Source organism: Colossoma macropomum, unplaced genomic scaffold, assembly GCF_904425465.1.
Source record: "Colossoma macropomum unplaced genomic scaffold, Colossoma_macropomum, whole genome shotgun sequence".
NCBI lineage: Eukaryota > Metazoa > Chordata > Actinopteri > Characiformes > Serrasalmidae > Colossoma > Colossoma macropomum.
In genome coordinates, this window is record NW_023495000.1 from 70235 (window position 1) to 97460 (window position 27226).

General features: G+C 39.2%; 1 protein-coding gene across 4 annotated transcripts; it reads left to right on the forward strand.

Annotated features, from left to right (window-relative positions):
• Positions 1-5081: 5081 nt before the first annotated feature.
• LOC118800806 (NACHT, LRR and PYD domains-containing protein 12-like) lies at positions 5082-26270 on the forward strand. 4 transcript variants are annotated; one of them, XM_036560940.1, is made up of 9 exons: positions 5082-5430; positions 8064-10049; positions 14672-14845; positions 15673-15846; positions 16203-16376; positions 16733-16906; positions 22026-22199; positions 23930-23976; positions 24599-25309. In XM_036560940.1, the coding sequence occupies exons 1-9, from the start codon at positions 5087-5089 to the stop codon at positions 25195-25197; spliced, it is 3846 nt and encodes a 1281-aa protein (XP_036416833.1). In that variant the 5' UTR covers positions 5082-5086; the 3' UTR covers positions 25198-25309. The 4 variants fall into 4 exon arrangements, with proteins under 4 accessions (XP_036416833.1, XP_036416835.1, XP_036416834.1 ...); XM_036560942.1 differs by lacking the exon at positions 14672-14845 and having other exon boundaries at positions 24599-26260; XM_036560941.1 differs by lacking the exon at positions 16733-16906 and having other exon boundaries at positions 24599-25307.
• The last annotated feature ends 956 nt before the right edge of the window (positions 26271-27226 follow it).

Below are 27226 nucleotides of genomic sequence, written 5' to 3' on the forward strand. Positions count from 1 at the left end.
TTTTAAACGGATTTTATGGATAAATGAGCCGCAGTCAGGAGAGAGAGAGGAAAATAAACACACAAACAAATAATCAGTAAATAAATAAATAAATAAAATCATAAGTTTTAAGTTTTGGCTCGTGCAGATAGTGACGTGTCTGGGGGACAACAGGTGTCACAAAGCAGCTTTACAGAAAAATCCGGGTCCGAGACCCTATGAGTGTCGCCAATGGTGACAGTGGCAGTGGAAAAACTCCCAGAGAGGCTGAATTCTCTGTAAAAAGGTAAATCTGCTCCACTTTAAACAATAACTACATTATGTTAAAAATATAAACTGTCTGTTTTAATATTCATATTTCCGGTTCACTGAGAGTAACAGTGATGTTCACTGAGTGTAACAGTGGTGTTCACTGAGAGTAACAGTGGTTTTCACTAGAGTAACAGTGGTGTTCACTGAGCGTAACAGTGATGTTCACTGAGAGTAACAGTGGTGTTCACTGAGAGTAACAGTGGTGTTCACTGAGCGTAACAGTGATGTTCACTGAGAGTAACAGTGGTGTTCACTGAGCGTAACAGTGATGTTCACTGAGAGTAACAGTGGTGTTCACTGAGCGTAACAGTGGTGTTCACTGAGAGTAACAGTGGTTTTCACTAGAGTAACAGTGGTGTTCACTGAGCGTAACAGTGATGTTCACTGAGAGTAACAGTGGTGTTCACTGAGCGTAACAGTGATGTTCACTGAGAGTAACAGTGGTGTTCACTGAGCGTAACAGTGATGTTCACTGAGAGTAACAGTGGTTTTCACTAGAGTAACAGTGCTGTTCACTGAGAGTAACAGTGGTGTTCAGTGAGAGTAACAGTGGTTTTCACTAGAGTAACAGTGCTGTTCACTGAGAGTAACAGTGGTGTTCAGTGAGAGTAACAGTGGTTTTCACTAGAGTAACAGTGCTGTTCACTGAGAGTAACAGTGGTGTTCACTGAGCGTAACAGTGATGTTCACTGAGAGTAACAGTGGTTTTCACTAGAGTAACAGTGCTGTTCACTGAGAGTAACAGTGGTGTTCAGTGAGAGTAACAGTGGTTTTCACTAGAGTAACAGTGCTGTTCACTGAGAGTAACAGTGGTGTTCACTGAGCGTAACAGTGATGTTCACTGAGAGTAACAGTGGTTTTCACTAGAGTAACAGTGCTGTTCACTGAGAGTAACAGTGGTGTTCAGTGAGAGTAACAGTGGTTTTCACTAGAGTAACAGTGCTGTTCACTGAGAGTAACAGTGGTGTTCAGTGAGAGTAACAGTGGTTTTCACTAGAGTAACAGTGCTGTTCACTGAGAGTAACAGTGCTGTTCACTGAGCGTAACAGTGATGTTCACTGAGAGTAACAGTGGTTTTCACTAGAGTAACAGTGCTGTTCACTGAGAGTAACAGTGGTGTTCAGTGAGAGTAACAGTGGTTTTCACTAGAGTAACAGTGCTGTTCACTGAGAGTAACAGTGGTGTTCACTGAGCGTAACAGTGATGTTCACTGAGAGTAACAGTGGTTTTCACTAGAGTAACAGTGCTGTTCACTGAGAGTAACAGTGGTGTTCAGTGAGAGTAACAGTGGTTTTCACTAGAGTAACAGTGCTGTTCACTGAGAGTAACAGTGGTGTTCAGTGAGAGTAACAGTGGTTTTCACTAGAGTAACAGTGCTGTTCACTAAGAGTAACAGTGCTGTTCACTGAGCGTAACAGTGATGTTCACTGAGAGTAACAGTGGTTTTCACTAGAGTAACAGTGCTGTTCACTGAGAGTAACAGTGGTGTTCAGTGAGAGTAACAGTGGTTTTCACTAGAGTAACAGTGCTGTTCACTGAGAGTAACAGTGGTGTTCACTGAGCGTAACAGTGATGTTCACTGAGAGTAACAGTGGTTTTCACTAGAGTAACAGTGCTGTTCACTGAGAGTAACAGTGGTGTTCAGTGAGAGTAACAGTGGTTTTCACTAGAGTAACAGTGCTGTTCACTGAGAGTAACAGTGGTGTTCAGTGAGAGTAACAGTGGTTTTCACTAGAGTAACAGTGCTGTTCACTGAGAGTAACAGTGGTGTTCACTGAGTGTAACAGTGATGTGAGGACTTTAAGAGCGGCTTTACTGAAGAAGCTTTTTTACTTTCTGTTTCAGTTTCTTGTTTTGTTTGTTTTATGGTTTAGTTCATCACAGCTGATCAGCAAAGCTGAATCTTTATGCTAAATAAAAAGTAACTGATCATTTTAGAGGTTAATTAAAACTCTGAGTGATGATCTGTCAGAGTATTCAGCTCTACAGTGAACTGATCTGAGCCCAGTTCTTTACAGGCCCAGCCAGTGTCCTCCCATCTGTCCAGTACAGAGAGGAGAAGGAAAAGGGTTTAATCTTCTAAATCACATTTCCACCAGGTGCATGATGGGAAATACTCTAAAAATGTAGTTGCAGTCCTGCAGATATTGACCCTGCAGGATCCCCAGACTCTGAAAAATCACAGTGTGTGGCTGAAACTCTGTGACAGTGTGTTTAGATGTGTGTCTGTCAGTCTTTAAAGTGTTTTCAGAGTTTCTGCTGTACAGTCAGTATAAGATGCTGTTATGGACGTTATCAGTGCTGCTCATGCTGTCTGTGTGATGCTGTGCTGGACTGTGGGCTGGTTAGTGGGTTATGTTCCTGACCATGAACTCAGAGTGTGTGTCTGGTAGTGACCGGCTCTGCTTCCACACTGTTCAGTAGCTCTAACAGTGGTTCTCCACTGCTGCTGTGTCCAATAACAGAGCATTCACTTACAGTGCTGGGCTTCCCGCGTCTCCTTCTGTGTCCAGACGTCTCAGTATGTTTCAGTTTCATATTGATAAGAGGTTCTCTAAGTATATATAGGTGTATCATTTGATCTGGGCTTCTAAAGTAGTGACTGTAAGCAGAGCATCAGTAAAATAAACAGGTTGTGAATGAGTGTTCATGTGCAGTAGCGCTGTTCAGCCAGCAGAGGGAGTAAGAGGACTGCAGAGCAGCATGGAAGCGTTAGAGGAAAAGATCTTGTCATGATTTAAAGATCAGAGAACTTTAGAACCCAATATTGTGAAATATGGTAAAGAAATAGATCTGCATGTATTTTATATATGTGAGATACGTTTCACAGATATTGTTTCATTCCAAAATGTCTGAAGCTCATTAAGCAGAAATATGTTTTTTGGCCGTTTTCACACATTTTCAAATGTATAAATACACTTTACATGTATGTCTTTATGGGATATAATCATCCCAGAAATGTACCTAAATACTGTACCTAACTCAGTCAAAAATGTAATAAAATCCAGTAATGTTTTCCATAATGGAATAGAATGTCTTGATGATACTTTATGGTAATTTCATTAATAAATCATTAACTAACCATTATTAGTATGAACAGATCATTAATCTATCAGAGTTTGAACCTTTACAGTTGTTTACGGATGATAGTCCACATAGTTGTTGATGTGTGTATTTATATTTATAAATGACAGTTTGCAGTCATATGCAAAAGTTTGTGCGCCCCTGGTCAAATTCCATGTTGTAAATAAGTTACACATCATCTACAGAGGGAAAAATTTAAATATAAAATGTGGTCTGGGCAAAACTAATACAGGTTTTTAAATGTTTTTTCCCCAATATGTTTTTATTAAAATGGTCAATCTCATAAAGCTTATGTTTATAAGTTCATCACTGAGGTTTTTGTCAGGGGAAGCAGAATTTGGCAATGCTATTATACTATTTCAACACCTTAGAGTACATGTAGAAACATACATGCTGTTTTGATGCTTTGCTTTTGTTTGATAATGCTGTTGTATTTTTTTTAGAATGACTATATAATAGAAGATGGCCTGTTTTCTCAGCCACTGCTTGTGCAAGATAAACAATGTTCAGATTAAAATATTTCACATATATTAAATATTTCCAGTCACTGTCAAAGTCAGTCTTTACATCAATGCAAAACTAGGATATGCAAATGATGACAGCTGTCATTAGCATGCAGCTTAATACCTGTACCAAAAAATAATCATGTGCTGGTGTGACCAACTGAGACAGTTAGTAGCACTAGTGTGACCACTGGAGAAGTTAGTCTGAAGCCCTGTCCAGTTTATTGGCAGCTTATATAAACATATTAATGACTGAGAAACTCAATAAGTCATAGAAGTTCAACTGGAACACAACCAGAGGGCTCACAGCGCCCCCTTCTGAAGGTGCAGGGAAAAATTCAGTGGGCTGAGTTGGTGACTCAGTTTATAGTTTATAAGTTCAAACTGAAGGCCGGTCTCTATTATTCACAGTTTGCACAGTTTTAAATTTTCAGACAGAGGTAAAATATCTATTTGACAAAATGATCAGTATAATATAATACAGTATAATCAGTAAAATAAATACCTTCTCAAAATGTAATGATTTATTAACTGTGCTCAACTCTGAAAATGTAATAAATTACCAATAATGTAATTCAGTTTTACATCATCATAAAAACATTCTTACGTTATGAGTTGAAATAGTTGTTATCACTTGTAGCTATTCTATAGTCTTATTATATCAGCTATTATATTATTGCGGTTGATTTCATTTTTGGAATCGTGCAAATTTTACTACATTTCTGCTTTTCATTGTGTGGTAAATCATTACATTATTATGTTGTGCGAAGAGAAACAACATTTTTTCTTTTAGCCACCTTACAATAAGACAAACCCTTATAAAGTTATTTAAACGTGTAAAATGGGCATCAGTGAGCTGTTCTGTCTGATGACTATGTGATAAAGCTGTATCAGGTTTAGTGCTGAGAGTTTCAGCAGTATGAATGAATGTGGGCTCACTATCTGCAGGCAACAGGTCATTGTTGCCTTTCTTATATATGTGTTATAATCGCTTATGAATGAGCTTTAAGGTGTTTGTTTCCTTAGTATTAACCTTTAATAAACTAATGTAAAACCATTCAAGTCTTACTGAGGTCTTATTGTAAAGTCTTAAATTTGTAAAGTACCGTGTTGTGAATGACATGATGTGATGAATCACGTTTAATATCAATACATATTTTACACTATTTTGATTGTAAGTTGACTTTCACATCCTGCTTATAGGTTCCATGATGGACCCTCCTGAATTCAGCAATGGAGAACCCAGCTGTGGGGCTGTGAAGAGTGACTGGTCTGTGCGGGAACCTCCTGAATTCAGCAAAAAACGAAAACGCAGCTGTGTGTCTATGAAGAGTGACTGGTCTATGGAGGAACATCCTGGATTCAGCAGAGGAGGAGGAGAACCCAGCAGTGTGTCTATGAAGAGTGATCGGTCTATGAGGGAACCTCCTGAATTCAGCAGAGGAGGAGGAGAACCCAGCAGTGTGTCTATGAAGAGTGATCGGTCTATGAGGGAACCTCCTGAATTCAGCAGAGGAGGAGGAGAACCCAGCAGTGTGTCTGTGGACCCAGAGTGAGTGCAAAGGATGAGTTCCTGACTTACGATTATCAGTAGCAAATAAACCAGTTTATAAAAATAAACTCAAGAAGGCTTAAAATATTGATGTTTTGCCTGCCGACTGTTACACAGTTTACTCATGAAAGAAAAGTGAACATCTTAAATTATCTAACAATGCTTTGTAACGAACTTCTCTGAAAAAGGGTCTGATTACTTTATCTGAAGGGGACTCTTATCTAGCAGCTTGTAACTTTGCACGGAATGGAATCACAGCTTTATACAGTGTGCACAACGTATGTATTTACACCCGTAATATATACAAAACACACAAATAGGCATCATCCAGTGTTACATTCATGAACTCTTTGAGTAAGAACTGTCCACTGAGAACTGTCCACTGTCTGAGTCTGAATCAGGGTTTTAGTCTCTGCTTGAAAGGAAACAAAGGACTGATCTCACCCAGTGAGCAGCTTGAGTCCCAAAGGTGTTGCTACAGCTTCAGATGATCAATTGCAGTCGGTGCAAAGTGGTTACATGATCCTAGTCCTTAAGGCCCATGTAGAGGTCCAACATCAAAGGAGATCGAGCGTTTGGTCAGCGACCCTCCATTCCATTGTCCGCAATCCATCCCATAACAGTTCAAAAAGGTAGATAAAAATAAAGTCCTTCTACAACACAGCAAAACACCATCAATGCTCTCATCAAACTAATGATCAAACATCAAATCTTATCAAAATATCACACTTTTCAATAACCACATTTTCATTTGTATTAATGTCCTTTTGTACTGACATTGAGCATAAAACCTTTGGTTTGACAATATAAGGACTAAACAAACAAACAAACAGCAGCAGCAGCAGCCCCACTTCACTTACCATACAAAATACCATAGAGTCATGACTCAAGGTCGCCCTCTGTGGCGAGAGTCCACCATTACGCAAAGAGATACTCAATGGAACTCAATGGAGCCTATGTAACCATGGACAATGGCTACAGCCTTTGTATATTTTGTGTATGTTGTATATTGTATATACTTCCTACTGTACTACATTAACTTCAATACAATTTTTATACAAATAACATCAATACTAATGGATGTTGTATGTGCAGTGTTAATACCTACCCTTTCAGAGAACAGAGAAACTCTGGGAGAAGGGTGATTCCTCTCAGTTCCACCAGATGGCAGTGATGACTCACCTTGGTCTCCCCCACTGAACCTACCACAAAATTACTATTAATTATTACTGGGTCAGGTTGTTCTGCGTGGTTCTCCAGGGCAGCTTCATCTACCTCAGTCTCAAAACCACATGTCCTTTGAATTATGTTAATCTTGTTCCTGTGGGTCCACACCATACGTCTGCAAAGTGTGCCCTGTGAACAACTTTCCAGTGACCGATAGACGACCAACATATGTCTGATTCTCTCCCCTTTAGTGTAAAATGTGTGCTTGTAATCCTGGATGAAACTTGTCTTAAATTTACCTCCACAAGGCTGATGTGGCTTTTTCTGCCCACATAGCTGTAACTAATCTCTGCGCTCCCCAACGTCTCTTTATTCCAGTCTGAGCAACTTATCAGGCTTAAGTTAACTAGCAAGCAAGAGTTAACCCAACCAGCAGAACCAAAAACTAGCAAGCAAGTTCATCTGTGTCCATCTTTCTGTGTGTCGGTTCTTTCAGTTGGTTCATCCAGCTGTCTTTGCCAGCGTACCGTGAAAACAACCTGCATATGTAGAGTAGAGATGTGCATTCCACTAATTTTGATATTCAGGGATCCATAACAGTAAAACAAAATAAGGTCAATAAAAGCTGCACTATCTCTGCCTTCTGAGTCACATCCTTAACAACGTCCAGACAGTTCTCAGACAGATCTGATCAGCAGTTTTAAGAGTTTTTTTCATTAAAACTTTGAGGAAAGTTTAATATAACATTCAATTTTAGTTTCATATGAACATTTCTTAACATTGAAAGGTAAAACCTAAACGTTTACATATGACTGTATGTGAGAACAGTATGTGATATTTTCTCCTTAATCTATGCTTTATCTCATTGAGTCATGTTAAAAGCCACTGTAAAATACTAGATATTGATTTCTATATTAATGTGCTCTGAAATCCTCCTAAAGTAACTCACCTTCCTCTTTTTCTACTCCGACAACTGCAGTTCAAATGTTTCAAATATTATTTAATAAACTCAGTGGCTTTATGTGCATAACTTCTTGAAGATTTGCATGTTTGACCAAACATGTTTGAGAACATTACAGTAAAGTTCATTTGCATCAGCTTCTTACCTGGAGATTTACTGCCTGACTAGTTCAGGTGGTATTTTTTATGGGCTGATATTCTGATATATTCTGCTATCGGCACATTGTTGAAGGATAACGGCTGTAGTGCTACAGATTATGCAAACTGTAAACACGCTGGTAATCCTCATACATGAATGAGAGAATAAGTTATTGAGGTGTTATTTACTCTTAGTGTAATTTGAAGTCTGGGTCATGGGGTCCTGATGCAAGACAGGCAAACATACAGAAGAAGCTTCTCCACTAAGTACATGAAAATAAAAACATATGATGAGCAGTTTAATCAGCATTTTTAATGGATTAGTATGATTATATTGATGTTTATGTTTCTGTGTTTGATCCTCTCAGGCTGAACTCCACAGAAACAGCACTGCAGATAAACACTCAGGTAGAGGAAACTGAAGACCTGCATCTGGATTCTTACCAACCAGTGAACGACGTCCTGAACAGAGTCTTAGAGACACACAAAACCAGCATGAAGAACAAGTACGAGTGCTTATTTGAGGGAATCAGAACTGAAGAGAATAAAACCCTCCTGAACAGGATTTACACTCAGCTCTACATCACAGAGGGAGAGAGTGAAGGAGTGAATGAAGAACATGAGGTTCTACAGGTGGAGAAAACAACCAGGAAACACCTACAAGACATTCCAATCGACTGCTTAGACATCTTTAAAGAAGAAACAGAAAAGAGGAACATTAGAGCTGTGAGAGCTAAACGTATCAGACAAAATGGAAGAAAAGAGGATGAAGAACCAAAACAGCAAAAGATCAAAACAGTTCTGACTAAAGGCATCGCTGGAATTGGAAAAACTGTCTCTGTGCAGAAGTTCATTCTGGACTGGGCTGAAGGAAAAGCCAATCAGGAGGTAGAGTTCATGATTGTGCTTCCGTTCCGGGAGCTGAACCTGATTAAAGATGATCAATACAGTCTTCATGGATTTCTGTGTGACTTCCATCCTGAGCTCAAAGATCTGGACCAAGAGATTTATGATCAGATCAAAGCTGTGTTTATATTTGACGGTCTGGATGAAAGCAGAATTCCACTGAACTTTGAAGAGTGTGAGAAAGTCTCTGACATCACCACGACATCATCAGTGGGAGTGTTGATGACAAACCTCATCAAAGGAGAGCTGCTTCCCTCTGCTCTGATCTGGATCACCTCCCGACCAGCAGCAGCCAATCAGATCCCTCCTAAATACATCAACCGTGTGACGGAGATTCAGGGATTCAGTGACCCACAGAAGGAGGAGTACTTCAGGAAGAGGATCAGTGATGAAGACCAAGCCCAGAGAATCATCTCCCACATTAAGACAGTGAGGAGCCTCCACATCATGTGCCACATTCCAGTCTTCTGCTGGATCTCAGCCACTGTTCTTCAGAGAATCATGAAACAGCCTCATACAGAAATCCCTAAAACTCTGACTGAAATGTACTCACACTTCCTGATCACTCAGACCAACATGAAGAACGAGAAGTATGAGGAGAAACATGAGAGAGACCAAAGGAACCTGCTGGAGTCCAACAGAATCATGATTCTGAAACTGGCTAAACTGGCTTTCAAACAGCTGATGAAGGGCAATGTGATGTTCTATGAAGAGGACCTGAGAGAGTGCGGCATTGATGTCACTGAAGCCTCAGTGCATTCTGGGATTTTCACTCAGATCTTTAGGAAGGAGAAATGTGTGCTTTTCCAGAAGAAGGTCTACAGCTTTGTTCATCTGAGCTTTCAGGAGTTTCTGGCTGCTGTTTTTGTGATTCACTGCTATGAGAGCAAAATCATGGAGCCCCTGCAGTGTTTAAAACCAAGTGAGAGAAAACCAGAGTTTTTTAACTCACAATACAGAGAGCGATCTAAGAATGATCCACTGGATGATCTGCTGGAAGGAGCAGTGAATAAAGCCTTAGAGAGTCAGAATGGACACCTGGATCTTTTCCTCCGTTTCCTGCTGGGAATCTTGCTGGAGTCCAATCAGGAACTCCTACAGGGTCTACTGACACACATAGAGAGACCACCAGAGAAAATTAAAGAGCACATTAAGCGCATAATAACAAATAGAAATGGACAAGATCACATCTCAACAGAGAGATCCATTAATCTGTTCCTCTGTCTGTCTGAAATGAATGACCAGACTCTCTTCAGACAGATTCAGGAGTATCTAAAATTAGAGAGACACTCAGAGGTGTATCTCTCTCCTGAACAGTGTTCAGCACTAGCTTATATGATCCTGAGCTCAGATGAGGTTCTGGATGAGCTGCACCTGAAGAAATACACATCATTAGAGGAGGGTTATAGGAGACTGATCCCAGCTGTGACCGTCTGCAGAAAAGCCATGTGAGTGTTATATCCACAAAAATGTAATGTCTGTTATATTTAGATTAATATAACTACTTATATTTGAATGTTGATGGTTTGTTATGACATGTCCAGTAAAAGTTTTAAAATAAATTTGAGTAATTTAGTGTTTAGGTTTTAGATTCTTTCAACAGGTGTATTTATTTTCCACTTTACCAGAAACCCTCCTTTGTAGCTTAACCTTGTTGGTGTCACTGGCAAACTGTAGCCCAGGGGTGCACAAGTCACAGTCCTGGAGGGTCAGTGTCCAGCAGAGTTTAGTGATTTACCTGCTCAGACACACCTGATTCAACTTCTCTGTTAATTGCCAGGTTTAGTAGGTGTGTTTGAGTCCCCTTTACGACTCTTCACTGTAACTTGAGGTAATGTGATATTTGTTGAAAAAATGTTTTAAAAGCTTGTTTTTAACATTTATGAGAAATACATTCCATAAAATCAACAAATGATATCGCATTGTGATTATAAGCAAAACCAGTAAACCAGCATGAGTGAAGGTATGTGCACAAAAGTCTCTCACTGACAGCAGAGCTATATTTTGTTCTGAATGTTTGAGAATAAAGAGCTATGAATATTACAGATTACTCAAAGCCAAAATAGGTAGATATTATTTTGATCAGTATTATTTGTGAGTGTTTTCTAGTCATTGTGTGCAATAATCTTACCAGCTCCTGAACAGGAACACACAAGTAGTAACAGCAGAGGTTGCAAAGTAGCAGTGTAGCATTAGATTCCAGCAGATGTGACTCCACATCTGTTTCATTTTTGTTTGAGTAGAAGCCAAATGTGTCTGAGTAAATTTACAGACATGCGTGAGAAGTTCACAGAATTCACCAACATGGTCCAGCTCAGTTGTTGAAGCTTGAGTTTCTGATACCGTACCAAGCTTTATGGTTTTGATTACTGTTCAAGATTGATACCAACAAGACATAATGGTATTGAAGGGTGGGGGACTAGCAGTACTGTTCACTGCTGACTGGTTAGCTGCAGGCACTACTCTCAATCCTCATCTTTCTTAGGGTTAGTTCTGCCACTCTCATGACCCTCTTTCAGGCATGTGCAAGAGAAACCAAAGAGTCTGAAAGATGGTAAATGATTATTCACATATAAAATAGTCATTACTTTAGAGTGTTTATGCATCTCAGTAAACAAAACAGAAAAACTAAATACTAAAGGCTAGACCTGAGTATTATTAAACCCAGTGATGGAAACTGAAGAATAAATAGCTCTGTTAGCTTAGTGCTAATATAACACTGCAAACACCATTAGGATGCGATCATAAATCAGCGTTATTTTAGTTGAGGATAAACAATGTTTACTTATGAAATACATGAGCAGTTTAAATAGCAATAATAGTAAATTAACTTATTTTACTCCTGTATCACAAACAACTTGGTTTGATCTCTAAGAAAGTGGGGATAATTATCCTAGGTCAGGGATCATTCAGCCAGATAAATCACATGCAAACCATATTGGTTACAAATAACTGGGTTGTTTATTAATTGGGATAATAATAATAACAATAATAATAATAATAATAATAATAATAAATCAATTTATATAGCACCTTTAATGAACTCAAGGATGCTTTACAAAGAGATCAGAAATTACTAAAATACATAATCAACCATAAATAAAACAACACAGAACACACTCACACACAAACTCCACAGTTCCCACAGCTTGCAGGGAGATTACAGTGACCATGGTATAGAGTCACTTAGCCGTGGGTTAACTCTCACTCCACAACTAAGGTGCATCATAGAGGCAGCCGGCCTGGGAAGCCTTGGTTTTGGGATTCCAGTGTCTCTCTTATTTTAAACATGCCAAAAATATAGAAAATTGCCTAAGAGGACTTGTAGTATTCTAATTCCACTCAGTTCACAGGCAAATCTAGTTAAAATATATATTTAAGGATTCAGTGTTAAGATGTAACATACAAAGAGAACAATGGGTTACATGAATGTCTATTAGAAACTTGTCTGTCTGTGTGTAGACTAGAACTGTGTGGGATTAAACCTAGTGTGGCAAAATGAAGAATATAAAGTATTAGCATGGTGCTCTATTGCAGGGTTTCAACTCCTGACATATCTGCGCATATATGTTAATAATTATTCACACAGTGAATATCATGAGTTTCATGGGCAGTTTTACATGTTTAATTTTTAATTATTATTTCATTGTGCAATCTTTCTTTACTTAAATGGACTGTTTTAATGTGATATGATAGAGCTTGTAGGCAAGACATTCAAAACAATATGGTTGCTGTCACTATAGTGAAGAGGTGCACCAGTGGAGACACTGAAAAGCTATAATGCTGCTTTGAATCCACAAACTGTACTGCTTTTAAAGTGGTGACAGATGGCCTAGAAGAACACACGGACACCATGACATCATACATCAGCTGCAATTCAACTACAGCATAGATAAAATAAAGCAATGGCAAACCCATGGTTTCAGCCAAGGATCAAATGGAAATGGAGGCAGTGTTCAGGAGTGAGGACAGAATTCTCTACAAAGAGACCAAATACAGGCTGGAGAGGTTTAAACAGCAAAGAAAAAATAGTCAGAGAAGATAAAGTTACATTGCTGCTAATGACCCACCTTTAATTGGAAAGTACTCCAAGAGATTAACAATAACGAGTGAGAAAAGCCCCCTTCTCTTGAACGACTGCCAGTCTACCAATGACCTGAATGAGCTCTGCTGCAGATTTGAAGATGTGCAAAGAACAATCCTCAGCTTTTCTCTCATATTCCCCTGCCCCCTCCTGCACCTCCACCTCTGCCCTGCACATCTCACCATCAATGAGCAAGATGTCAACAGGCTTTTCAGAAGACTAAAGTTGAGAAAACATCTGGCGGCAGATTTTGTCTCGCCTTCCACCCTAAAGCCCTACTGTGATTAACCCGCACCAATTTTCACAGACATCTTCAACAAGTCACTGGAACTTTGCTCTGTTCTTGGTGCTTCAAGATTTCCACCATTATGCCGGTCCCCCAGAAAAGAACACTGAAGGACTAAATGGCTACAAGCCAGTCGCCCTGACCGCTGCAGTCATGAATGTCTTTGAATGCGTAGTCCGAACTCATCTGAAGGCCATTACAGACTCATTACAAACAGGTCTGTTGATGATGTGTTCAACTTAGCCCTGCATTTCATGCTAAAACAGGCTGACACTCCTGGGACCTACGCTAGAGTTCTGTTTGTGGACTTCAGCTCAGCTTTTAATACAATAGTGTAGAATGACTACTAGTGGTGATCATGGATTTCCTGAATAACAGGAGATGGCAGGTGCAGCTAGGAAAAACATATCAGACACCCAGACCTTCAGTACTGGAGAATCAGTGGAATAGAAGTTTGTGTGCTCTCACCCCTTCTCTTCAGTCTCTACGCTAGAAACTGTGTTTCCAAGCAACCACCTGTGAAGAACCTGAAGTTTGTAGACGACACCTCAATACAATAGTGATGGGTTTGCCTACAAAAGGAAGTTGAGCATCATATCCAGGGACCTGAAATGGGAGAGGAACACAGTCCCCATAGCTAAGACAGTACAGCAGAGAATGTTCTTCTTGAGGCAGCTGAAGACCCAGTGATCCAGTTCTACACAGTGGTCATCGAGATCACTTCATCCATAACCATCTAGTTTGTTTTCCCCACATCTGAAGAACAAGCCAGCTCATAATCAAGTAGAGAGAATCATTGGACATAGTCTGCCAACACTTCAAGATCAACAACATCAGGGTCTTGAAGCCAACTGGCAAGATCACAGCTGAACCTTCTCACCCTGTACATCTCCTCTTACAGTCACGTCCCTCTAGTAGGAGATTCAGGGCTATCAAAGCCTATACAGCTAAACATGCTAATGGCTTTTTCCCCAGAGCTGTGGCGCTCACTAACTGTTGTGGACACCTTGCACTTTAGACTTAAATTGAACCTAACAACCCCCCCTTGCTGTATTGGAGTAACATCTCTGTACCATGATGTTTGTTCTTACAACTGTACAAATGTTCATTTTTACAGATCTTCATATTTTATGTAATACACTGTACATAATAGTTATTGTATTTTTTCTCTTAGATTCTGAAAATTAATGATCACGTATTATTCTCATTGGGCTCCTTTCACATTGGCTGTTTTATATCTTCTTTGTTGTTCCTTATTTCACTTGTTCTGTTTTTTATTATATTTGTTCCTTAGTTAAATGTCTGATTTTCTTTGATATATTTGTTTATAGTCTGTGCACTTCTCTGGCCTGTTTAGTTTTTTATTTACCTGACATATTCCTTGTATGTGGAATATACTTGGCAATACAAGTGATTCTGATTGTGGAAAACAAGGAGATGATGAATGTGTTTCTGACAGAGACATAATAATGATCATGGTCAGTTTACTGTATTTTTACCTGCCTGCTCTTAATGATGTACATCAGTGATGTTATGTGGTAAATCACACATGCATAGTGGAACTATATCTGGACCTCAGTTGGAGATCAATGGTTTGACAGTGTGAAAGTGTGAAAGGAAAATGGGGCACACAAAACTCATATAGATTAAACCAGTAAAGAGGGACTTTTAATTATTTGATACTTATTTTTCATTTTCAGATTAGCATCATGTAATCTTGACGACAAAGCTTGTGAAATTCTCAGCTCTGTTCTACAATCATCAAACTCCTCTCTGAAAGAGCTGGACCTCAATAGCAATTACCTCTATGACTCCGGAGTGAAGCTGCTCTCAGTGGGATTGAAGAGTTCACACTGTAAACTGGAAATACTGAGGTAACAAAATAATTACAAACTCTAATTAATTACAGTTTATTGCATTATTGTGTGTAGTTAATCACCATTTGCTGGTGCTTTTTGCAGCTTGTCGATTTATCCATAGTTCTTCTGCAAACACTGCCCAGTTTGGCTTGTCAAATTAGTAATATTGCCACATCAGTGGTACATTTTGCTTGCAAATGATGCTTGAAACTCAATGTACTTTGGTAGTAAATAAATTCACCACAGCAGTAACTGGAAATAACTTTTATAAAGAGAGCCATTAATGGAACTTGCTAACATTTATTTTCTTTGGAATATTTGTTAATATTATGTGCACTTCTCTGGTCTGTTTAGGTTTTTATTTACCTTAAATATTCTTTGTAAGTGGAACATACTTGGCAATACAAAGTGATTCTGATTGTGAAAAACAAGGAGATGATGAATGTGTTTCTGACAGAGACATAATAATGATCATGGTCAGTTTAGTCAGTTTTTACCTTCCCACTCTTCATGATGTACATCAGTGATGTTACATGGTAAAAAAATATACATAGTGGAACTATATCTGGACCTCAGTGGGAGATCAATGATTGGACAGTGTGAAAGTGTGAAAGGAAAATGGGGCACGTTGTCACAACCATATTCAATAATCAATGAATATATGTCTTTTTTAAATATTTTATTTATGAAAGTATTATGAAAGCCACAACACCACAACAGTATCTGGAAATAACTTTCATAAAGAGAGCCATTAATGGAACTTGCTAATATTTGTTTTCTTGGGAATATTTGTTAATAGTCTGTGCACTTGTAATTCTTTGATACTTTTTTGTCATTTTTAGATTAGCATCCTGTAATCTTGGTGGCGAAGCTTGTGAAATTCTCAGCTCTGTTCTGCAATCAGTAAACTCCTCTCTGAAAGATCTTGACCTCAGTAGCAATGACCTCCAGGACTCCGGAGTGAAGCTGCTCTCAGTGGGATTGAAGAGTTCACACTGTACACTGGAAGTGCTGAGGTAACAAAATAATTAAAAACACTAATTAATTACAGTTTATTGCATTATTTTGTGTAGTTAATCACCATTTGCTGTTGCTTTTTGCAGCTTGTCGATTTATCCATAGTTCTTCTGCAAACACTGCCCAGTTTGGTTTGTCAAATTAGTAATATTTCCACATCAGTGGTACATTTTGCTTGTAAATGATGCTTGAGACTCAATGAACTTTGATAGTAATTAAATTCACCAAAGCAGTAACTGGAAATAACTTTCATAAAAAGAGCCATTAATGGAACTTGCTAATATTTGTTTTCTTTGGAATATTTGTTAATAGTCTGTGCACTTGTAATTCTTTGATACTTTTTTGTCATTTTTAGATTAGCATCCTGTAATCTTGGTGGCGAAGCTTGTGAAATTCTCAGCTCTGTTCTGCAATCAGTAAACTCCTCTCTGAAAGATCTTGACCTCAGTAGCAATGACCTCCAGGACTCCGGAGTGAAGCTGCTCTCAGTGGGATTGAAGAGTTCACACTGTACACTGGAAGTGCTGAGGTAACAAAATAATTAAAAACACTAATTAATTACAGTTTATTGCATTATTTTGTGTAGTTAATCACCATTTGCTGTTGCTTTTTGCTGCTTGTTGATTTATCCATAGTTCTTCTGCAAACACTGCCCAGTTTGGTTTGTCAAATTAGTAATATTACCACATCAGTGGTACATTTTGCTTGTAAATGATGCTTGAGACTCAATGTACTTTGGTAGTAAATAAATTCACCACAGCAGTAACTGGAAATAACTGTCATAAAGGGAGCCATTAATGGAACTTGCTAACATTTATTTTCTTTGGAATATTTGTTAATATTATGTGCACTTTTAATTCTTTGATACTTATTTTTCATTTTCAGATTAGCATCCTGTAATCTTAGCAACGAAGCTTGTGAAATTCTCAGCTCTGTTCTGCAATCATCAAACTCCTCTCTGAAAGAGCTGGACCTCAGTAGCAATGACCTCCAGGACTCCGGAGTGAAGCTGCTCTCAGTGGGATTGAAGAGTTCACACTGTACACTGGAAATACTGAGGTAACAAAATAATTAAAAACACTAATTAATTACAGTTTATTGCATTATTTTGTGTAGTTAATCACCATTTGCTGTTGCTTTTTGCAGCTTGTCGATTTATCCATAGTTCTTCTGCAAACACTGCCCAGTTTGGTTTGTCAAATTAGTAATATTACCACATCAGTGGTACATTTTGCTTGTAAATGATGCTTGAGACTCAGTGTACTTTGGTAGTGAATAAAAAGAGAGTCATTTATTTCAACAAGAGGGCTGCAGTCACGGAGCAGCTGGGCTTCAGTCTGATATGGATAATTCAAAGGATCAAACTAGGAAAATGTGTTAATAAAAAATATATGTGGCAGTAATAATTTAACATTGTACATTCACACACACACACACACACACACACATACAGTAATATCATTCTTACTGGGGAAACATCTCTCCACATTTCCTCTCTCTCCACATCTCCTTTCAAATATTAGAGGGTTGAATTTGAGGAAATCTGATAGAGATTTGATGAAGAATTATGTGAACATTAAAATCTGATCTTTTCAAATCAGGTTTGATCCACTTTCATATTCAGTTCCTGATGATCACATATCCAATACAGGGCCATTTGGAAAATGTGTGCATGCATATCCTTTCAGGTCAGAGGTGTTTTCACACCAATGACAAGATATCGGTCACTTACAAACATGAGTGTAAACTTTCAGTGAAGAAAGACTGAGAAAAAAATCAGAACAGACCAGTAAAGCTTGTAATGTGAACACAGCCTCCTTTCAGTTTGGGGAGGCAGCACTGACTCGTTTGACTTTTAAAGAAGGTATTTTTTAAACTGTGACATTTGTGTTTACTTTGACACTAATACTGCTAGAATATTGGTTGCCCCCCCATATCAGCCACAATCAGTCAGATTGGGTTTTGACTCATCTTATATATAATAGTGGGGTGGAGCTGATAAAATGGACAATGAGTGTAGAAACAAGGAGGTGGTCATAATGTTATGCCTGATCGGTATATGATTCTGTATACAACCTTTTTGAAAATGGTTCTATATAGCACCAAAAATTTTTGTTCTATTTTTACACACTGGACATTGTATCAATAGAAGAACCATTTTGGTGCTATATAGAACCGTGTACAGCATATTCTCCATCAATATGAAGAACAGTTTCATCATGCAAAGAACCATTTAAGCATAAAATGGCTCTGCATAGAACCCATGGTTCTAAACAGAACCATTACCTTTACTAATGAATTCTTGAAGAACCCTCTTTTTTAACTATGTACGTTTGCAGTGACTAGTAGTAGATTTGTAGTAATTTTAAAAGAAAAATGTGATTTTTTTTACAGCAATCCTGTTGTTTTACTCGCATAATCAGAGCGTTCTGTGGTGTTCAGTCATCTGTGGTATTCTTACAGAACGTCCAGTGTCCTTGTTATAATTGCTAAGAAGTGCTTATTAAACAAAAGTAATTAAGACAGATTAAGACAATTTTAAGACAATTCAAACAAAACCAGACTGATATGAACAGATACAGAGCAGAACTTGTGGTTCAGTTTTTCTCCCCATCTCCAGTTGATGAACCCATAGACTGTAACCCAGAAACACACTCATCACTTAAATGACCATCTTTTCTCTGTACTGATGTCCATTATTTTCTATAATATAATGTCTCTTTACACTCCTCAAGCTGCCTCTTCACGTTGCTTTTGTGAAGCCGTTCCTTTAGAACAGACAGAAAAGACAAATACAGAAGATACAGATGAGTATCTGAATAAAACTGTCATGTGTGCAGTGACCAAGGAGGCTGGATGTACTTGTGAGCACACTTTAATAAAGAAAACAGACCAATAGAAACACTGAACACAAAATAACAAACTGCTAAACTTAACAAAGAAACACTGAGCAAACCAAACATGAGGCAGTCACACAACAACCACACCTAACAAAGTGATGAGTAGACCAGACAAACACTGACTGGAACAAAGGGCTTGATAAAGGCTAGAACGAACAGGGAACACCTGGGAGAGGGAGGAGACAGAGACTACAGACAGGGGAGGATCCTAACAGGGAAGGTGGGAAAAGGGGTGGGGCAAAGAACCAAAACAAAAAACACATGGCAGAAAGCACACGGCTACAAAACAGCAAGAAACAGACACAGGAACAAAGAGGAACTGTGACAAAAACATTCAAAGAGTAAAACACATTTAAAACATTTAATTGAATTCAGGAGTTTATTATAAGTGAACTGTACTAATACATTAAAGCTATAGCCTTGAATATTGGTGCCCTTTTCCTTTTATCAAAATGACCAAACCATCACTTGTAGTGAATAAACAGACCACTGACATTTTAATTAGGAAGATTAGATGCACTTTTGGGCAATAAGTGAAAGTTAGTCTTATATTATGCTGGTTTATTTGTTCCACCTACCAAAACACTTCAACTGGCTTAGATTCTGCTGCACAAAAACAGAGCATCTCATCTGTCAGTACTCCAAACATTTATTAGCTTCAGCTGCTCCCTGAACTGCTGAGATGAGACTGTAGACATTAGAGCTGTAGACAGTGGTGAAGCTGAGCGGTCAGTCAGTATTTACAGCTCTTCAGCTGCTCCCTGAACTGCTGAGATGAGACTGTAGACATTAGAGCTGAAGACAGTGGTGAAGCTGAGCGGTCAGTCAGTATTTACAGCTCTTCAGCTGCTCCCTGAACTGCTGAGATGAGACTGTAGACATTAGAGCTGTAGACAGTGGTGAAGCTGAGCAGTCAGTCAGTATTTACAGCTCTTCAGCTGCTCCCTGCACTGCTGAGATGAGACTGTAGACATTAGAGCTGAAGACAGTGGTGAAGCTGAGCAGTCAGTCAGTATTTACAGCTCTTCAGCTGCTCCCTGAACTGCTGAGATGAGACTGTAGACATTAGAGCCGTAGACCGTGGTGAAGCTGAGCGGTGAGGCTGCTGTCCTCTCAGGCAGATGGAACGGGATAATTTGAACAAGAAACTGGCGAATAGGAAGCCGACTTCAGCCTTTTCTAAATCACCATGTCAGAAAATGCTACCAGTATTAAAATTACAGCACTGATGTGTTGATAGCGGATCATCCTGTCAAAAAGCACTACATTCAGATACGAAGTGGGAGCTGCACAGACTTTCACTGCCTTTGGGACCATCAGGACCCCAATCCACCCTTTTGATGGATCCATTATCTTCTGCGATGTTTAGTAAAGGGATGTGACCCCTTCGGATATTAAATATTATCCAATCATCTTCTCTGCAGTTGCAGTTTACTGCACTAAAACCCCTAGTCATTGTTGCTTCATGTCATAAAGAGAGCTGCTTTCTGTTGATTTCTGAAGTTGTGCTTCTCTGTGATGTTGCACAGAAACTCATCTATACAGCAGCTATGGTTAGCTATCTTCAGTTAGCGTTTACTTAGCTTATGTTACCTATCAACAGACATTTCGGCTAATGCTAACACACAAACTATGCAGTTCTCACCTCAGTGCAAAAAAATAATGAAGATTTTAGTACTGATGTGTGTTTAAAAAATAAAGATTTGGCACTCAGCCAGTATAAAACACTGAGGCTGGTCACTCACTGAAGTGCCTGAGTATTGTTAGGAGATGCGATGTGTCTCACACGTTTAATACAAACTAAAAAATTACTCACTGCTGAGTGGCTGTCTAACTAACATTAGCTCTGTCAGCTGCATCATGTCCATTCAAGAGGCACATACCCACCAGATTTCTGATATTTTTTGTAATAATTTGTAATTCATTTTTGTTTTATGACTCAAACATGTTCTTCTAATTATACCATAAATCATTCCTCAGAAAGTCACACACCTTACAGTTTTGGTTTCTTCCAAAAGTTATAGATGAAATCAGTTTGCAGCAGCAGCTACAGACGCACACAGCACTCTGCACATCAGTGCTGAGCGGCTGATGAACGATGTGCTGCTGTAGTGGTTTGTAGAGCATCAGTCCCTTTTTCAAAAGTGTGGAAATTAAATGCAGTTAGTTTTACACACTTAGGTGCATTTGAGAAATATAGGCATAGTTTGCTTTGCAAGATAGTTGTCTATGGCTACTGCCAGCTAATGTTAGTGATAGCATAGCACCCTGCTTAATAAAAGTAAAGCAAAGCTGTGTGCAGTGAATTGTGTTTGAAAATGCCACTCTTTCCATGCTGGCAGTTTCCTTTCATCTGTGGCTTTATTGTTTATGTTTTCTATATCAGTCTGGATTGTGGATTTAGTCTTTTTTATGTGAATTACGCTTCTTTTGGTGGAAGCAGACAGGATTTAGTTATTTACTGTATATATATGTCAAGTTGCAGAAACTGCATCATTCTTTTCTCTTTTTTTCTGGGAAGGATCCCCAAGTACCTGCTTTAATTGTGACCCCAAGCTCTGTAATTTTCCTGTCAAAAAGCTGCTAACAAAAAAACACTAAAATATTAAATTAGATGTAGTTAGCCAGCTGACCTGTTACATCCACTTTTTATCCGAGCTTTTTTTAATCACTGTATCAGATGTACAGAAAGGTATTAATACTGTGTTTAGGTCTTCAGTAAAATATTAATGCTGTAATATGTGATATATTTCACAAAATGTATTTAAAATCTACACTTCTTATACACCTCTATTTCTTGTGTTTACTTTTCACTTGCGATATTTTTCTATATTTCAAACTGAAATGAAAGATTAATCTCCCTAACATAATTAAGGATTTGTATATTAATTAATTTAATTCAATCATGATACAAGACATTCAAGATACACAGCTTTAGAAAAATATGGCTTCTTTCTTATTTCACCTCAGATAAGCTCTAACTCAGAATTATGTCGTATTTTGAATTTACAATCTCTGTTGATAAATGCCACAAAAATGGGCAGGTGGCCTTTTTATACACAAGGTTAGTAATTGTTTGAGGAGTTGTATGATAATTTAGGTGTATTTATTTAATCATTTACAGTAATAGCCCAAACTATTCAGGGAGGCCATGTGAATGTTACTGTGTATTCCATGTTTTATATGAGAATGTATATTTCACAGAACTAAATACTTTCTGGTTTTGTTCTGTACTTATAGCTGTGTCATCTTTCCCTCTTTTACCTTAATTTCTGCAGATTGTCTGGTTGTATGGTGACAGATGAAGGCTGTTCTTCTCTGGCTTTAGCTCTAAAATCAAACCCCTCCCACCTGAGAGAACTGGATCTGAGCTATAATCACCCAGGAGAGTCTGGAGTGAAGCTGCTCTCTGATCTACTGGAGGATCCACACTGCACACTGGAGAAACTACAGTGAGTTACTGACGTACTGTCTCTGTACACAGACTGACTGAATTATACACATTATACACATTATTAAATGGTATATTATCATATGTTATTATATATATATATATATACATATATATATATATATATATATATATATATATATATATATATCAGATACTTTTATTGGCACAATAATAATAATAATAATAATAATAATAATAATAATAATACAGATTGTTTAATTGACAGTAGGAACAAACAGTACTGATATTGATATAAATAATTGATAATAATAATTGATATAAACAAGTATTCTGTCAAGAAATGTCGTTCCTTCAGATTATAGTGTCATTGTCAAGCAACCATGGACTGTTGAATGAGGAGAAGAATGTTTGGTCTCCCATCGCTGTTCACTGCAGTCATTTCATAAACTTCTTAACTTTTTGTTGTATAATAATGAACATTAATCAGCAATGTTTAATGCAGAAACCTTCAGTTTATAAGTACCAAAGTACCACCACGAGTCTTATTTAGCACCAATCCAATCCTCCTCTTCTCACGCTGGGGCTGAATATCAAATGGCCCTTGCTCCCTACATAGTGCACTATGTAGGATACTGGATCCTGTAGCCCAACAGAGAATAACACAGCTAATAAACAGTCATTTGGGATTCAGTCTCATCCATACTCAACAAATAATCACTCTTTGGCTGCAGAAGCTAGAATTTCTAAACATCCCTAGCGCACTATTTAGGGAGTACAGAGCCGTTTGAGACTCTTTTTGGATTTGATGCGGCTTCTGACTGAAACACAGATGTCTGAACTGCTTAAGACAATCAAATGATATTCTTTAGACTTTAAAATTGCAGTTTTACAGTAAATCATACTGTAAGTGCTTTAATTCCAGCCTGTGATATTAATGATGGAGCTGTTTAGGCTGTTGGCTCTTTTAGCCTGTTAGCTAGCTGACCAGCCTAGTTCTGGATGAGAAAATCAGTTGTCAGTTTCTAGGTTTAAACAGAACCAGGTTCTTACTTCATCAGTACACTCGGTGCTCTGTGTGAGCATTGTTAGAGTCAAAGATTATTCCTTTAACAGCACAAGGGTTTTTCGTGCTGTGGTACAGTGATACAGACTTCAGTCATAGCGGTGCATATATCATGTATTTTACAGTGCCTTTGAACACGGCTCAGCCAGATTGTAGGACCAGAACTATCCGTATAAAAACAGTGATTTTACTTTTATCTGCACTATAAGGTTCGAGGCCTAATTTCTACTTTAAGTGTGTGCATGATATGTCACAATATTTATTATTCATGACATTTGATCAGTTGGCAAAGGCAAAATAGGGCCATATTTAATGTATAATGATATGAATGCCACATTTTACACACTGAGTTGCCCTAAATCTAATTAAATAGCACTAATTCTGCTCATTATAATGACGTTTTCTGTACTGACGATTTACACCACACACTGAGAAAAGTTTACTGAGACATTATTGATCATGATAACGATAAATAATGTAATATTGTCCAGCCCTGTTTACACGTGTGTGTGTGTGAGTGTGTGTGTGTGTGTGTGTGTGTGTATGAGAGGGAGAGAGAGAGAGAGAAAGAGAGAGAGAGAGAGAGATGTAGTGAAAGCAGAAACAGAGGAGAAATCTGTTCTCTGAGTGATTTAATTTCTGAATGTGATGTGTAAGAATGTGTTCAGAACAAATATGTGTGTGTGTGTGTGTGTGTTGTTCAGGGTGGATCATGGAGGGAAGATCAGGATGAAGCCAGGACTGAAGAAATGTAAGATACACACACACTCACACACACACACACACACACACACACACCTACACACACACACACACCTACACACACACACACAACCACACACTCCTATACACACACACACACTCACACACACACCTACACAAACACACACTCACACACACCTACACACACACACACACACACCTACACAGACACACACACAACCACACACTCCTACACACACACACCTACACACACACAGACACACACACACCTACACACACACACACATATAAACACACAACCACACACACACACGCACACACCTACACACACACACTCACACACACACCTACACACACACACACACACATATAAACACACAACCACACACACACACACACACACACACACACCTACACACACACACTCACACACACACCTACAAACACACACACACACCTACACACACACACAAATATAAACACACACAAACACACACACACACACACCTACACACACACACTCACACACACACACACCTACACACTCACACACACACACACACATATAAACACACACAAACACACTTTGTCTCTATTAAACACTGTGTAAACATCTGTGTGTGTGTGTAACTGTGTGTGTGTGTGTACAGATGCTGTTGATCTCACTCTGGATCCAAACACAGCGTATAGGCGTCTCTCTCTGTCTGAGAGGAACAGAACGGTGGAGTGGGTGAGAAAAGATCAGTGGGTGGATGAAGATCAGTGGGTGGATGAAGATCAGTGGGTGGATGAAGATCAGTCATATCCAGATCATCCAGACAGATTTGATGACGAGCCTCAGGTTCTGAGTGTGGAGAGTCTGACTGGACGCTGTTACTGGGAGGTTCAGTGGAGCGGAAGAGGAGCTGATATATCAGTATCATACAGAGGAGTCAGGAGGAAAAGAGACAGTGTTGACCACGAGTGCTGTGAGTTTACAAGCAATAATGAGTCCTGGAGTCTTCAGTGCTCTGAGGACGAATACACTGTCTGGCACAATGGACATGGAACTGGCCAACATGTCCCCCCCTCTAACAGAGTAGGAGTGTATCTGGACTGGGGGTCCGGCACTCTGTCCTTCTACACCATCTCACCTAACACGCACACACTGACCCACCTACACACTCTCTACACCACATTCACTGAGCCGCTCTACGCTGGATTTGGAGTTTATTCTGATTCCTCAGTGAGACTGTGTGAGATAGAATAACTTCTACACAGAGCCTCAGAAACTCAGCCCATCACAGCTCTTAGGCTCCCTTCTCATCTGAGTGCTTTAACAATGAGCACAGTGCTCTGTTAGGACCGCCAGAGCCTGCTGTGTGGAAGGAGCCCGCCTACAAGGCCGTCTGACCAATAGTGGCTGAGCAGCAGAGGCTCTAGCCAATCAGGTTCTAGGCCACTCCGTACGGACAAGTAAGGAGTCCGCTTTGCTGCCCGAGCGCCGCCCCCAAACAGAACCACCGTTTCTGACTGGCTGAAACCTCCGTCAGTTAAAACACCGAGCTTTGCCCGCGATGGACTGAAATTCCCCCACCAATCAATACAAGTACAGGATCAGTGCAGCAACAGTGACGCCATACGAAACAACTCGCTCAGAAAACGACAACCGGCCGCTAAACGAGTTTAAAATGCGGAGACACAGCAACACAACATTCACCACACCCGCTGCTGCAGCACAAACCGCGATTACCGCTCAAAAAGCACAGAGTTACCACACAAACCACACAATCACCACAACACAAACCTGCACATCGCAAAGAAGCACAACAAGCTCACACTGCGCAGCGGCAGCCCTTAAACCCGCTCTCCTCTCCTTATGAAGACTAAAGCACTGGACAATGGCTGAAGAGTGACCATTACATCCGCAATAAACCCAACGCTGAACAAATCTGACCAAATGAGGACAAATAAGCTGCAAAAGTGGCGATTTACTAAACCAAAGCGCTGAAGTTCATTAAAGCAGGTAGTTTAGCGATTTTTGAACAGGAGAACGAGCCTGTTTACGCACGACTTGATGCTCTGAATCTAGGAATCGATTCTTGAACTCCTTTCCATCACTAGCGAATAGCTGAATATAATGGACTCCTGAAGATGACTCGATTGAATCAACAGAATCGATTCCATTGTCTGAGACTCTCTGTCATTGGTGAGAGTCTCAGAGAATTGAATTGACCCTGTTGATTCATTCGAGTCGTTTCCATCCAGTATATCCACACTGTACCGAGTCAAACTCTGTTTTAGTGATTAGTGAGTCTTTAGTTCAGAAAAGAGACGCTGTTAATTATGTTGTTCATTGTTTTGTTGTTTAAAAAAGGACTGCAAGTTGAATTCCAACAGTAATTCAGCTCAAATAATGCTGTATATATATATATATATATATATATATATATATTATATACCACATCTCTGCTGAGGTGGTTGGCGTTATGTATATATGTATTATGTATGTATTTACCAGACACCTGATATTGCTGATTATTAGAAAAATTAATAGACATTAGTTAAAGTTAGCAAACACTGGCTAATGTAAATAACACCACGGCGTGTGCAACATGTTCCTGAGAGATACTCAGTTGTTCATGTTCTTGTATTGTATTAGCTAGGAATAAAGCGAGGGGCAGCTTACCAAGGCTGTGATTCTGGTCATGTATTTGATGTGTTATTTACATATAAGATACACGTGTGTACTTACAAAACCTTTCTTCCACCTAAGCTCAGGACCTTCACCCATCAGCATAACCAGAGTTTCATCCACAGATTAATGATCCTGTATGATCAAAACCACTTCTGTTCTGTGTTGTTGTCGGCTACTGTGTCATTTAATGAATGGAAAAATCTATCACTTGTTCACCAAATTAAAGCTGCCGTATAGATAAGGCCGTGTCTCCTTGACCTTTGGGCCTAGGGTCACCAAAGTGGTATATGGTTAGTGGCCTTCTGGGACAACAAAATGTTTCAAGTTTGGTAGCTCCATGACCGTCTCCCCCCCACCAGACCTCATAATGTATATTTTGCCCACTCACAGACTAGGACCCAAAATACAGCTGCCATATGGATAAGGCTGTGTCTCCTTGACCTTTGGACCTAGGGTCATCGAACTGGGATATGGTTTGCAGCCTGTTGGGACGACAAAATGTTTCAGGTCCACTACCTTACCCCACCTCGATAGACCTCGTAATGCATGTTTTGCCCTCTCACTAACTAGGCCCCAAATTACAGCTGCCATATAGATAAGG